The sequence below is a fragment of the Syngnathus scovelli genome, chromosome 9 (genome assembly GCF_024217435.2).
Source record: "Syngnathus scovelli strain Florida chromosome 9, RoL_Ssco_1.2, whole genome shotgun sequence".
NCBI classification, from domain to species: Eukaryota; Metazoa; Chordata; class Actinopteri; order Syngnathiformes; family Syngnathidae; genus Syngnathus; species Syngnathus scovelli.
The window spans coordinates 11954255-11967435 of NC_090855.1; the positions used below are offsets into that span (position 1 = coordinate 11954255).

Genomic DNA, 13181 nt, shown 5'->3' on the forward strand with positions numbered 1-13181 from the left:
CACAAACGGTGGAGCAACACATGTGGACAGACTCAAGTATAATGGTCTGCCTCTTCTGCTCTGAATTGCACCGTATGCATTTTGGCAGCACTCGGTGCTGCCCGGCTGAGCTTGGTACCGCACAGAAATAACACAACTGCAAATTTGGACTCACCTGATGGTCGTATCGGGCGGATAGTTATAACAGTCGTTTCCAAAACAGGAGCTGTCGTGTGGGACGTCCGCAGCCTTTCTACCAATCAGGTGCAGGCCGACCCGCCGTTGCCGTTCTGGCAAATGTACATAAAAACAAAAGCAGGGATTTTTATGCCAGCCGGCTGACGTCCTCCTGCGTGTAATCAATGGCTATTTGGCCAACTTGATTGCGTTACAGCGTTTGATTGAGCGCACGACTGTGTCTCGCCTTAGCAGCGCCATTACCTCGCAATTCAAAAGCGAGCTATTGTGTTTTTTTCACATCTCTTGCCCACCCCCAGCTGGGCTAAATATTATACAGACTTGCTTCAATCTTTTTTCATTTTTTTACTGGAGCCAAGCATTCGCTCACTCTGTACTTGCTAATCACGACATAAGGACGACATATCGCCGATTGAGATAGCGCCGAAAATGTCATCTGAAAATCCCTTTAGGGATTGAGCAGTCAGGAGTGAATGAATCATTACGCAATCATTCACTCGCTCCCGACTCCCCAATCACAAAACAGTACGTATTAACATTTCCAAATCGGTTTGAAATCGTTGTTAATAATGCAATCGTCAATCACGTGTCGATTACGTGATGAAACCTTGCAGCATAGGTTGTGACATATTCAATGTTTGATGTGAACCATCAGTTGTGTGAGTCTTACTGTAAGTGGCTCACGCAAGCTGTCCGTCCATCCGTCCATTTGTTCGTCTCTTTTCTCTTTCCTCCGCTTGGGATCGTGACAGCCATTAAATATGAATTAAAAACCGCACAGGCCTCTTTGCCTTCCAAAATGTCATTACATATCTTCATGGCAGCCGGCTGTTGAATAAGCAGTTAGCGGGGCTCCCCCGGGGGGCAGAGATGGGGCGGGGGGGACAGATGGGCCAGGAAGAGGGAAGGATGAGTGCAATTGAGGAGGTGGGGGGGCATCCAGAGCGGGAGGGAGAGCCTCTTGGCGGCAAGCTTAATTGCGTCTGAAATGGAATCTGCATTACAGGCGGCCCCTAAGTGAGTGCACTACTCCAGCAACTGGCGAGCTCCCACAACGCAACGCGACGCGCCGTTCTACTAATAACCCCGCAAGGCCGCTCGCCGGCCCGCTTGCTCGGCTGCACTGCTCAAGTGCTGCCCTTTTATTGTACAGCCTGGAGGCCTAAAAAGAAACAAATCTCCTGGCTACAAAATGAATAAAATCTCTAGCAGGAATGGAAGAGGCTTATTTTGTTGGCACACCTAGGACTAGCTATGAATTGTCCTGGTGTGAGTGGAAGGTTAGCTGCAACTAGTTAAACGTGTTGAGGCGACTAGGTGATATTACCACAAGTGGTAGTTTCACTAGTAGCATGCTAGTAAGTCATCGTAGTGGTAGCGGTTGTGGCTTCAGTGTATGGGTTGTAATTGTAATGGTAGTAGCCATTTTAAAGGTCATGTAAAGACACTATGGGGTCCCAAAATGTATTTGATAAAGATGGACTTGTATTTTTGGAAACTGTTGTGAATTTTTGAATAAAATTGCGAAGTGAGGAGTGATCGATGAAAAATCAATAGTTTGTATGTGATCGTTGACGTTCATCCCGGAAATTGCTAAAGTGACTGTGACGTAGATTATAGGAGGCCGAGCGTTGCCGAGTTACTTAGCCCATGTTAGCATAATGGCGGATACAGAACTGGAAGCGATGTCGTCTGACGAATCTCCCTCAGATTATGGTCTGTCTTGGCACTTTCGAGGGGGGGTGGGTGAACTTGGGGGGGCTCTGTTGTCTCTTCTTCCCCATGGCAGCCAATTATTCTTCTGTGGGCACAGGTTGGACTGTAGGGACTGCGTCTGGCTTGAGAAGTTTCTTAGTTATGAAGTCCAGATGCTCCATCATTGACCCCTGATAACATTCCGGAGTGAAATGAGCTCCACAAATGACAGCTTGAGAGTCTGGCGGCGGGGTCTTAAAATCGGCTCGTTTTGTTTGGACAAAACGAACCCATTGTTGTCGTATAGATTCCGTTGCTGGGAAACGATATAAACTGTGGGTTTTGTGTGTATTGCTACAAAATTGGACAACACAAACCTTCACCATTGTGGAACAGATGTTTAAACACCAATTTGTACACAAAATTATGCTTATATGTGAAGTATTGGAGACAAAACACCAGGAAATTGTACGGATCTTCACGCTATCAATCGGTAAACAATGGCTGCTTAAGCTGCTGTGCGTGGGTATATCCCGGGGAGTCCTATCATCTACATCACGGTACCATGTGATCCAGAATGTTGCGGTTTATGACAGGAGCAGGAAAGATCGAGAAATAAACACAAATTGACTGCGTTTGGCAGACGTGCGGCAGGCCCCTAGACGTGCGGCACGCAGGCCCACCGGTGTGTGAACACGCCCTGGTGCCCACCAACCAGCCCCCAACTATGGGTTAAATAGTACCACTGCCCAGTGGGTTACTCGGGAGAGGAATGGGCTAAGGGAGTCAACCCCTACAGAAAATCAATTTCCCTTTGGGTTGGTGTCAGGAAGAGCATCGGGCTGTAAAAAGTTTTTGCTCCAAAAATGTTCTCAGTATAGGACTCTCAACCACGAGATGGCCATAGACCGCCCCCGGTGGAAGAAAGCCATATTGAGAATCCAGTCCAACCCAGCGGCAGCCTAGAAAGCGGACTTTAAACCGATGATGATTGGCTCACGAATGCAATTCTATAATATTATTTGGATACAGGTGAATATAATCGAGCATTCTGAGTGGTTTTTAAAACATGTTAAAAGTGCCTTTACATACTCTTTAACAATACTACTACAGCGCTAATCGTTAATGCTAATCGTATTAGAAACATTGACGGTAGTGCTGGAAAGGAAGCGTGTTATTAGCAGTCGTAGCAGTGTTTAGTGCGGAAGCTACGCTAGCAACAAAAAGTTGAGTGCCACATGCTAAGATGGGAGCCGTCAGTGGATGAATGTGCGCGTGAGTCGTTGAATGACATCCCTTTCTGTAGAATAAGAATGATAACATGTGATGAAGTGACAAGTGAGGACATTTTAGAAGGTTGCATCCAAGTGCTAAGTAGCCCTTTCCGCCAACAAGTAGCTCTCAGCTTGAAGAAGGTTGGTGAGCAAACTCCAGTGTAGCTCAAGCACTCCGTTTATAAATGTTGTAGGAGTCATCGCGATTGTAGCAGTTGTAGTCGGAATAAGAGTGGTAATGAAGTGGCGTCGTAACCTGTTGTGAACCCAACCCCTCATGCATCCTCCTTCTGGTGCCCGAAGGCAAGCTTTGTTTCAGCGAGAGCTTGACGAGCCCATACGGCTTGCAAGACGGAGGCAGATGTTACGGGACGGGAGCGGCGAGCACCGCCGCTCGATGTGTAGCTCTGTTTTGCAACACGAGCCGCCAAGATCAGGTTGGCCCGCGCGGTCTGCGAAAAACAGCACGCAGGGAGGAGAAGGAGAATTATTGTCTGCAATGTTCACTCTAAGGAACCAAATGATAACTAGATATAACAATGATATTAAAAATAAAATAAAAAATAGAACAAAATAATTAGTAACAAATGATTTGAGTCCGGGCGGCTCGGTGGCGCACTGGGTAGCACGTCCGCCTCACAGTTAGGAGGGTGCGGGTTCGATTCCACCTCCGGCCCTCCCTGTGTGGAGTTTGCATGTTCTCCCCGGGCCCGCGTGGGTTTTCTCCGGGCACTCCGGTTTCCTCCCACATTCCAAAAACATGCTTGGTAGGCCGATTGAAGACTCCAAATTGTCCCTAGGTGTGAGTGTGAGTGCGATTGGTTGTCTGTCTCTGTGTGCCCTGCGATTGGCTGGCAACCAGTTCAGGGTGTCCCCCGCCTACTGCCCGATGACGGCTGGGATAGGCTCCAGCACGCCCGCGACCCCCGTGGGGACTAAGCGGCTCAGAAAATGGATGGATGGATGGATGATTTGAGTCCAAGCCCTTTTTTACTGAATGTGTTGACGGCAAGGCAAGAAAATGCCGTTTGCGCCTTTTTCCTCGCTCATCCTGGCTCGCAAAGCAGCAGCTGGAATATTTCGATGTTTGCGCGCATACATGATGGCAAGCTTCACCTGCGGGTGTGTGCGTGCGCGTACATGCGCGGCGGTCCACTTAAAGGCCTGTGCTTTCCAAGGAGGCCATTGTGTTTCACCCGTCGCCTAGCAACCATCACCAAGGCCGGCGCTCCATTGTTGAGCGCCTCAATTGCTCGCTGCCTGTTTCTACTTTTCCAAATTGTGCTGTAATTTCACAAAGTGCCGTTTGGCCCTCCCAGTGAAATGGATGGAGAGAGAGCGAGAGAAAGAGAGATGGAGGGAAAATGGAAACAAACATGGAAGCATTACTTTGAGCCCGTCCTAATATTTAGGAAAAAGACCCCAAAAATGTTGCAAAGTGTTTTCATCTTGCAGCCCTCAATGGAATTTTGTGGACTTACTTGGAATGAATGCATTATCATTTCATTATAAAATATTACATATTTCTTTCTCTTAGTTGATGGAACTGATGTAGCTTTTTTATGAATGCAACCATGTAATACGTTCAAATGAAAAAAAAATACATTGATCATTTATTCTACATACATTTACTATATAGAGGATGATATATTACGTTCAGTTATTTTAAATTAATGCATTTTACAAAAGTCAAATAATACTTCAACATCAATTTACATTTTAAACATTAAATCAAATTTAACACAGAAAATACATTAGCAGTAGTACGATACATTAAAGTAACTGACTTAAATGAATGCATTTTCCAATTATAAATAATTAAAATCAATTATCATTAGTAATTATTGTTATCATCATTATTTCAGATGACGATAATAAACGTTTGCAGTAAAGGGATGGATGCAGTAAAGGGATTTTTTAAAATTCATTTTAAATTGATACCGTGACAATAAATTGACACAGTAATTAGACTTCATTTCAAATGAATACATGCTCCAAAAAGTATTTTCAATAAAATATTTTTTAATTAATACATCATCGTAATCATTTTCTGATCATTTTAATCAAGCATATTAAACTAATGAAATTTTAAAATAGCCTTCGAACAATTACATACAATTTCAACAATCATATAATGATATCTTCCTTAACAATATATTACCTTATATTATTAATCATATGTTACTTTCATAGAATTTACAAAAAACTAGACGCCTATATTTCTTTCAAATGTCACCATCAAATGCTTTTCAGTTCTTATTCATTCCACGATTCCAACAGTTAATCGAATAATCAGATACAATTTTAGTTCCCGTGTATTACAAAAACAGTTTTTCTGTTCATTTATTATTTGGTATTGTTAAGTTCTTAAACAAAACCATAACTTTGTACTCGACAACTTTTCAAAAGTGATTCTCTTCCTGCTTTTCTCACCGTCGTCGAAACGGATGTTTTAAAATAATTGGCCTGCTTTTATGACGCATGACAGAAATCGCACGTTTACTGTTTATAGGCTGAAATGGGACACTTTGGACCATTGGAAGTTGAAAATTGGCTCTAAATGAATACTGAATACTAAATGAGTATTATTATAGTAAGTGATTACAATGATGGATGGATGGACACCGAAATAAATAAATGAACAAATTCTTTCATTTGAAATTTTTGGGCTGGTTTTGTCCAGCGATAGCAAATATGTCAGGCCTCTGTTGAAAAGTTCTCCATGTGGAGCAAAAGGAACACATGATCGCTCGCGGACATGCGTCAAATTGGTGGACGAGAGAGAGAAGAAGAGGGAAAAAAGGGAGAACATTGAGGGGAAAAAAGGGAGAACATTGAAAAATGCCAGTTGAACATCATGTAGTGGGCGGAGCACACAAAAGCCCACAAGGGCTTTCTTTCCTTCTTTTCTTCTTTCTTTCCTTCTTGCTGGGTGACGTCACATTTTGCGCACTTCTTTTTCTTCTTGAGCAACACCTGCGTGTGCGTCTGTGTGTCAGGCAGTCGACATAAATCGCCCGACGCATCTGACGCCCGGTGCTTCCCAACCTGGGCTTGCCCGGCCGCCTCTTCTTCTTCTTCTTCTTCTTCTTCTCCTCCTTCTTCTTGTTAAATTGGCCTCCATCTCGCTATCCATCCTCCAACGTCTTGGTCCACCCTTTTTTCATTTTTCCCTTGATTTCAACAGGCTGCGTGTCGTCTTTGGTGCAGTGGAAAATTGCTCTTTTGACGAGAATGAGCGCCCGTCGGGCGGCCCTTCACCCGAGGTAAGTGGCAATTATTTTTTTTTCACGTTCATCCAGTGGTCTTTTGTCTGGATTTCCCCCCCCCATTTTCATTTGGAGGTTCTTCTGCATACTGGTCAAAACATTATCCTTCCACTCTCATGACATCCAATACAATATTGTGTACGTCATGCACAAGCATTCACATCAGCCAGCCTACCTAATGAATGTAATGTACCTAATGAAGAGTCTGGCCCTGCGTTCATGGCTGGTAAGAATCCATTTGTGAAAATACTCCTAAATGTGATGTCCTTTTTTTTTTTTTTTAGCTTTGGAGGGGATCGCTCAGTACATTAGACAAAATAACCAAAAACAAAATGCAGATTGTGCCAGCACTCCTTGTCAAGACACTTTATTAGGTATGCCTGTGGCACCGTCTCATGAGATTCAACTTACACATTTTTGAGAAACATTCCAAATATCAAACCACACGGCATAAACCTATGATGGCAAATCCTGACCTCAGCAAAAGGTCAAATTGTAGATTGAAGCTCATAAGATTGTGCGGTTGGTGTACTTAATGAAGTGGCTGATGTTGCATTCAAGGTTGGTGAGACGTTTGTAAAAGGGCCCCCCACCCATACTGACATCCATTTTTCCTCCATTTCACCCGTATTGCGCTTGACAAAATGCTAAAAAAAAAAGGGTTCCTGGAGACCTCGAGCACAGCACTCATCAAAGGGACACTTCTTTAGGTACCCTTGCTGGTCTCAATATTTTTGATTGACACTTGACCAAAACAAATGCTACAAAGGAAAAATTTTTATATCTAAAACTCATTGGATGGTGCAGCGGGTGTACCTAATAAAGTGGCAAAGTGACTGGTGCTGCATTCAAAGTCAGTTGGAATCGGCTGACGTTTGGAAAAAGTCCGTTCTTTCGCATTTCATTTTCTGCACCAAAGGAGCTCCGATTCAAAGCGGTCTGTGGTTCCATTTTGGGGGGGAAAAAGTGGCAATCCTCCCAAAATCATTTTCAGTTGTCGCTGCAACTTGATCAGCACTGCTGAGATGATGCAGGTGTACCTAATGTGGTGTCCCGTGTGCTTGTCACGCAACACGCCGCATCCATAGCTCGAATGCGTCCGAGCATTAACAAGAATGGCGAGCGGCCAAGCGGCTGGCTGCTTGCCTTGAGCGCTTCTCTTACTTGTATTCTCCCTCAATTATTGATCACAATTGACCGCTTTTGTGTACTTGTGGAGTGAAATCGTCCCAGCACGCAACAGGTGAATGAAGTCACATGTGATGGCGCTGCTCTTTTGCAGCTCGTTGAAGGTAAGATGACGCAATCGCCAACGCACACACTGCCGTTGAGAGTGAAAGAAATCTGAATGACATTTTCCAACAGATGTGACGATGCTGGCAAAGTGGCAAAGAAAAACATTTGGGACTAGAACCGATTCAACGGGAGTGGAGGCAACGAGATGGCGATGCGACGGCGGCGGCGCGTTGGCGGCTTCTAAATGTCAGTAGGTGAGATTTACTGACAACAGGCCCACTTTGGGTGCCCTTCAGATACGACCCATCAGTTGGTTTGCCTTGAGATACGAGCACAACGCTTGAAATGCAAGTGCCTTTACTTGCGAGTTTTCCGCTGTCCCTCACTATCAACAAGCGATCTAAAAACAAAGTCGTTGTGGGCATTCAAAAGTCTTCCAAAATGTTCACACAAGATAGTATCAAATCTCAAACAAATGTATTTTTGTAATCTGGTTTTAGGATTCCACCTTTGATTTATGTAGAGGACGTTAGCTGTCCATTGATGACATTGAGTTATTATAAAGTGTCTCCAAGCAAGCAAAAGCCTTTGTCTCGGCACAAAGAGAATGCCGGGCCAGGCGTGGTTGTCGACGTGGAGTCTGCGAAGACGCTTCGTCTTTAGGTAGGTGGCCACCGTGAGGGGAGGGGAAGTGAGGGAGCCCCTGCGTAGCAACAAACAACGACGACAAGCAAGTGGAAGAAGAATTTGGTCGAGCGTCCAGCGGCGGTGTGGAAGACTAGTGATTTTGTTGTTTTGTCTGGCAAAGGACAGCAAATCATGGTCTCCCGCACCGCCACCGTGGTGACAACACCCGCCTGCCACGTGCAGCATCAAATCAGCAGCAGCTTTTTTGCCGCACTTTTTCCTCTCGGATCAATGCAAAGTGGAGCCTGCCTGCCTATTGATCCAACAGCCACACTTGTTTCTGCTAACTGATATTTATCTTTGGTGTTGTTTGTTTGTTTGTTTGTTTGTTTGTTTGTTTGTTTGTTTGTTTGTTTGTTTGTTTGTTTGTTTAGATTCGCGCACACATTCTGCGAATTTGAAGTGATTCTTTTAGTAAGGTCCTTCTTGCCAAAGCAAAATGACACCATTGTGGGGGAAAATGTTTGTATTAAAGCTTACGTATCATGATAATACATTCTACTGGTTTACATTTTACTCATTCAGTTGTGGTCTATATAAAGTGGAACAGCGATGCTTTTGTCTGAATCCCTCGTTTTGATAGCATCACGGGTCCCTCTTTTCTACTTGTTTTGAGGTGCGGCTCAGAGCAAGCCGTTTTGGTGCGGTCTCTTTAAATGCAAATGAGATACTTCACACCCCGCTCCCTCCAAGCCGCAAGATTTGCACCTCCCTTTCTGGTCGACATATTTGTAGTTTTTTAGCCGAGGTAGCGTTCACTTGCGCCACTAATTTTTTTTATTGATTAAAAGATGTCAACGGCAGAAGACTTGTCCATACAGACATAACACGTAACAAAATAAATCCCCTCACATTATTTATGAACACGTCTTGTAAACAAGCACTGCAGTCAAGTTAACAGTGCGCTAATGCTAGCGTTAGCGAGAAGCTAACGAATGCATTTAACGCATTATTGTGTTCCCCAAGAATAATACAGCACCTTCGATCCAATTCATCTGATACAACTACTCAAAATACACCCACAAGAAGTGAAAACAGAGTGCACAACTCTAAAATCAGCAGAAAGACTGATGTTAATGCTATGAAAACACGCGCATAGATACGCAATAGTATAGTGAAATACAGTTTATTTTCGTCATCTCAAGCTTACTGCGTTACTGTGTTCGTCGTTTCCATAGATTGAAGAAACTGAACCATAGACAAAACGAAATCTTTCAGTGAATCCTTCTCTACACTGACAAAAGATTTCTGAAACACTCATCCTTGAACAAGCAGGACTTTGCCCACAGACACTGCTTGAAAAATTAAATTTGATCAGACACTTCTTTGAGGTTCTGATGCTGGGGGACGGTGCAATGAGTTGTGTGGATTGATGCATCTAACAACAGAACATTTTGAGCTCTCCACTTCGGTATCCTTGAGTTGTTTGGACTACAAAAGTCTCTCCGAGTAATAAAGATGGCAGATTTGCGAAACGATTTCGCAACATTACCTTGTTTGGTCCCCCCAACGGATGTGATGTAATAAATAAAAATACGTAATAGAAAATGGAGAAAACTGAATGGAGTAAAAGATAGCCCCCAAACAGATCGTAAAAATATTACACTTTTCTACACTCTTCTCACTCCAAATACACAAGAAAACAAATATAAAAGCAAAAAAGTGGATTTTCCATGATATGTCTTCTTTAATTTATAGTTTTGTTTTATTGTTTTTTTTTAAATACTGTTAGGGTAAGATGACAAGATTATTTGTAACAAAGTCATTTTATTATTTTCTGTATTTTTCAATCTCGTGTAAGTGGATGCCCACTAGTCACGGTGAGGGGCCTTGCTGGCTCGTCAATAGGAAAAATTCCACAGATAATTGACGCTAGTACGAGTGCATTAACTTTTTTTTTTATTTCAACTCAAGAATAAGTTGCAATATTTGTACTTTTTCTTCCTGTCTAGGTATAGTGTTGTCATAGAAAATACCTAATATAGTCCCTGATTTTTATTCTTTGTGATACAATTTCCATTATTATTTTCTGTATTCATACTAAATAATTTTATAAGATGTGTTTGTGTTTATTTATCAATATTTGTGCTTCGGCTTTAATTGTGTTGGAAGGTAATTGCAGGTATATCTAATGCAGTGTCCCGCTGGAAATGTGCTAATTAACGGAGCTAACGAGCCTCCCCTCTCCGATGTGTGCGAATGAAACAGCCCAACGCTGCACATAATTCAGCGATTCTTTTATGTACCACTTTAGGGAGTCTGTTTGTACCACATTTTGAGAATCACTGATCCAGTCTGTTGATTGACTGTTGACAGTTGACTTCTGGGCTGAAAGGATTAATTAAATTATGACCAATTTCATAATGCAAGACTGTCCCCTGCTGAAATTATTGCACATTACATCCCCACCTCCACTTGGGGAATATTATTTTATTATATTATTTATTTTTAAACTTACAGGTGCTGTATAATTAGATAAAACGCTGTACGAATCAAGCTTGGTTACATCATAAATAATATTAAATACGTAGGAGAACCTATTTTTTTTTTTTTGTCCTGGTTGTACATGCATAGTACGTCACAAGCACTACGTCACATTTTCAGTCGCCGCCACTGCTTCCAGCGCGCATGCTCATTAGCTCGCTCCCCCTCTCCACACTCACAGTCAACATGGCGGACGTCCTGGAACTTCACGAAGCGGGCGGCGAGGACTTTCCTATGGATGAGGATGGTGATGTTAGCCTTCATATTTGTGGTCACTGCCGAGCGTAAAACAGACGAGCAATACGTCAATGTGGAGGAGTTGGCTAGCGAAATAAGACAAGAAGAAAAGAGGGACGCGTCGAATGTGTGCCGAAGGGCCCGAGCTAACAAGCTAAGATGCTAACAACGCGCCGCCTTCTATTCATTCAAACTGCCCGAGTTCTGCTGCTTACAGGTTTTACTTCATAGGCCCGACAAGAGGAGGATAGCATTTCATGTCGAATCACGATGTTCCTTAGGTTTGCGAGGAAGATTAAGCGGGAACGTAAATCCTTGAGTAACGCGCATGATACTATTGCATCCCCAGAAAGCATCCACAAGCTGAAGGAGAAAGCCAAGAAGAGGAAAGGACGAGGGTTCGGCTCTGGTGAGCAAACAGCGGTCGATGACGCTCTTGCAGCGATAGTAAGATTGTGAGTGCTCACCGTGTGCTCGTGTTGGCAGATGAAGGCGCCAGGTCCCGCATGAAAGAAGATTACGATACTGTGGAGCAAGATGGGGACGAGCCGGGTCCCCAGAGATGTGAGTGCTGCTGCTTTACAGCAACGGCATTTGAAAGTCACACCGCATGATACTTTCCAAGCGCTCTTTTGAGTGCCTGTTAAACAGCAAAGTCAATATTGGTTGTCAAAAATTTCCATGAAAGAGAGCATCTCTGATATGAGACAGGATGCAACACCATTGGCATCATTTACATCATCACACCCCACATGGACTGTACGCCAATTCAGTTAGGGGAACCATTTGCCATTTTCAATCCAGGCATAATAAATGTACAGGCAACAGCAACAAGGTGTCTTATTAAGCTGCTGAAATGTTGGTATTTTTTGTTTAAATGTAATACACACCTTAGCCTGTGCTTAAAACTTATTTTGTGTGCAAGCTGTGGAGGGTTGGATCCTGTTTGTGACGGGTGTACACGAGGAGGCCACTGAGGAGGACATCCATGACAAGTTCTCTGAGTTTGGCGAGATCAAGAACCTGCACCTCAACCTGGATCGGAGGACAGGATACCTCAAGGTGAGACCGTTCTTAGCGACCGTTCATTTCAGAGCCTGCTTTAATGATGATTTTACTTAAATGCTACCCACCACCGCCAGGGTTACGCTCTGGTGGAGTACGAGACCTACAAAGAGGCACAGGCTGCCATGGAGGGCCTCAATGGCCAGGACATGATGGGCCAGCCCATTAGCGTGGACTGGGGCTTTGTCCGCGGACCCCCCAAGAACAGACGCAGGTGAGTCGGGCCCGTGACTGGCTGACACTTGCACGGGGACGGCGGGCCAACCTACTAAATCACGTGTGTTATTTTTAGGACCGGCGGGCGGCGACGCAGCAGGAGTCCCGACAGGCGACGGCGTTAAACAAGAAAACGCGTCCATGCGCCAATTTGCCTGCTTTCTTGTTCCTCTTTGTATACAATTTGTTGTTCAGTATTTTCCGTGGCAATTCCAAGCACGGAGATAACTTGCTCAAGCGGCTTGTCATATTTTCCTATGAAAATATCAGATCACATTTTTGTTAGAATTTTATTGAGAGGAAATGTTTTTGTTTTGTAAGCAACATTAAATTTTTAAAAGACAAAAAAATTGTACTTGGATATTTTTTTGTAACAAATATGTACTATATTTTCCAGACTATAAGCTGCTACATTTTGCACAAGCTTTGACCCCTGCGGCTTGTCGTCAGATGCGGCGTATCTACCCATTTTTCGTAATTTTTGTCATGTCTAATACACTCGTTACTAAAAAGGTTGTAGACCGCTGTGGCGCGGAGGGATATGTAACCAGTCACACGGTCACTAGGGAGAAGAGTGGCGTTGATGGCATGTCTGTTCGCCAAGCAAATAGTGCACAATTGACACGAACAAGAGACTGAACGAGTTCAAAACGGACACTTTCATACACAAACCTTCATTATGAGGGACAAAAGAAATGCATATGATGCCGCTTTTAAGTTAAAGGCAGTTGATTTGGCTATTAACGAAAGAAATAGAGCTGCTGCAGCTATTGTAGGGGTTTGTTCCGGCCGCTGGAGGGCATTTGATATTGTTGATGACATCTTATCGCGTCACCCTTTT

General features: G+C 43.7%; 1 protein-coding gene and 1 long non-coding RNA gene across 2 annotated transcripts; both read left to right on the top strand.

The window, feature by feature from the left end:
- Positions 1–6039: 6039 nt before the first annotated feature.
- On the top strand, positions 6040–8837 carry LOC137840605 (uncharacterized). The gene is made up of 2 exons (XR_011087365.1): positions 6040–7707; positions 7781–8837. It is a non-coding gene; the product is annotated as an uncharacterized lncRNA (long non-coding RNA).
- Positions 8838–10914: 2077 nt separating this feature from the next.
- rbm8a (RNA binding motif protein 8A) lies at positions 10915–12690 on the top strand. Its single transcript, XM_049731826.2, has 6 exons — positions 10915–11069; positions 11409–11468; positions 11546–11623; positions 11985–12121; positions 12202–12338; positions 12417–12690. The coding sequence occupies exons 1-6, from the start codon at positions 10967–10969 to the stop codon at positions 12463–12465; spliced, it is 564 nt and encodes a 187-aa protein (XP_049587783.1). The 5' UTR covers positions 10915–10966; the 3' UTR covers positions 12466–12690.
- Positions 12691–13181: the final 491 nt, after the last annotated feature.

Coding starts and splice junctions, on each gene's coding strand:
- rbm8a (XM_049731826.2), top strand. CDS start 10,967: ATGCTCATTAGCTCGCTCCCCCTCTCCACACTCACAGTCAACATGGCG. Junction 11,469..11,545: donor AGGACGAGGGTTCGGCTCTG/GTGAGCAAACAG, acceptor TCGTGTTGGCAG/ATGAAGGCGCCAGGTCCCGC. Junction 11,624..11,984: donor CGAGCCGGGTCCCCAGAGAT/GTGAGTGCTGCT, acceptor TTTGTGTGCAAG/CTGTGGAGGGTTGGATCCTG.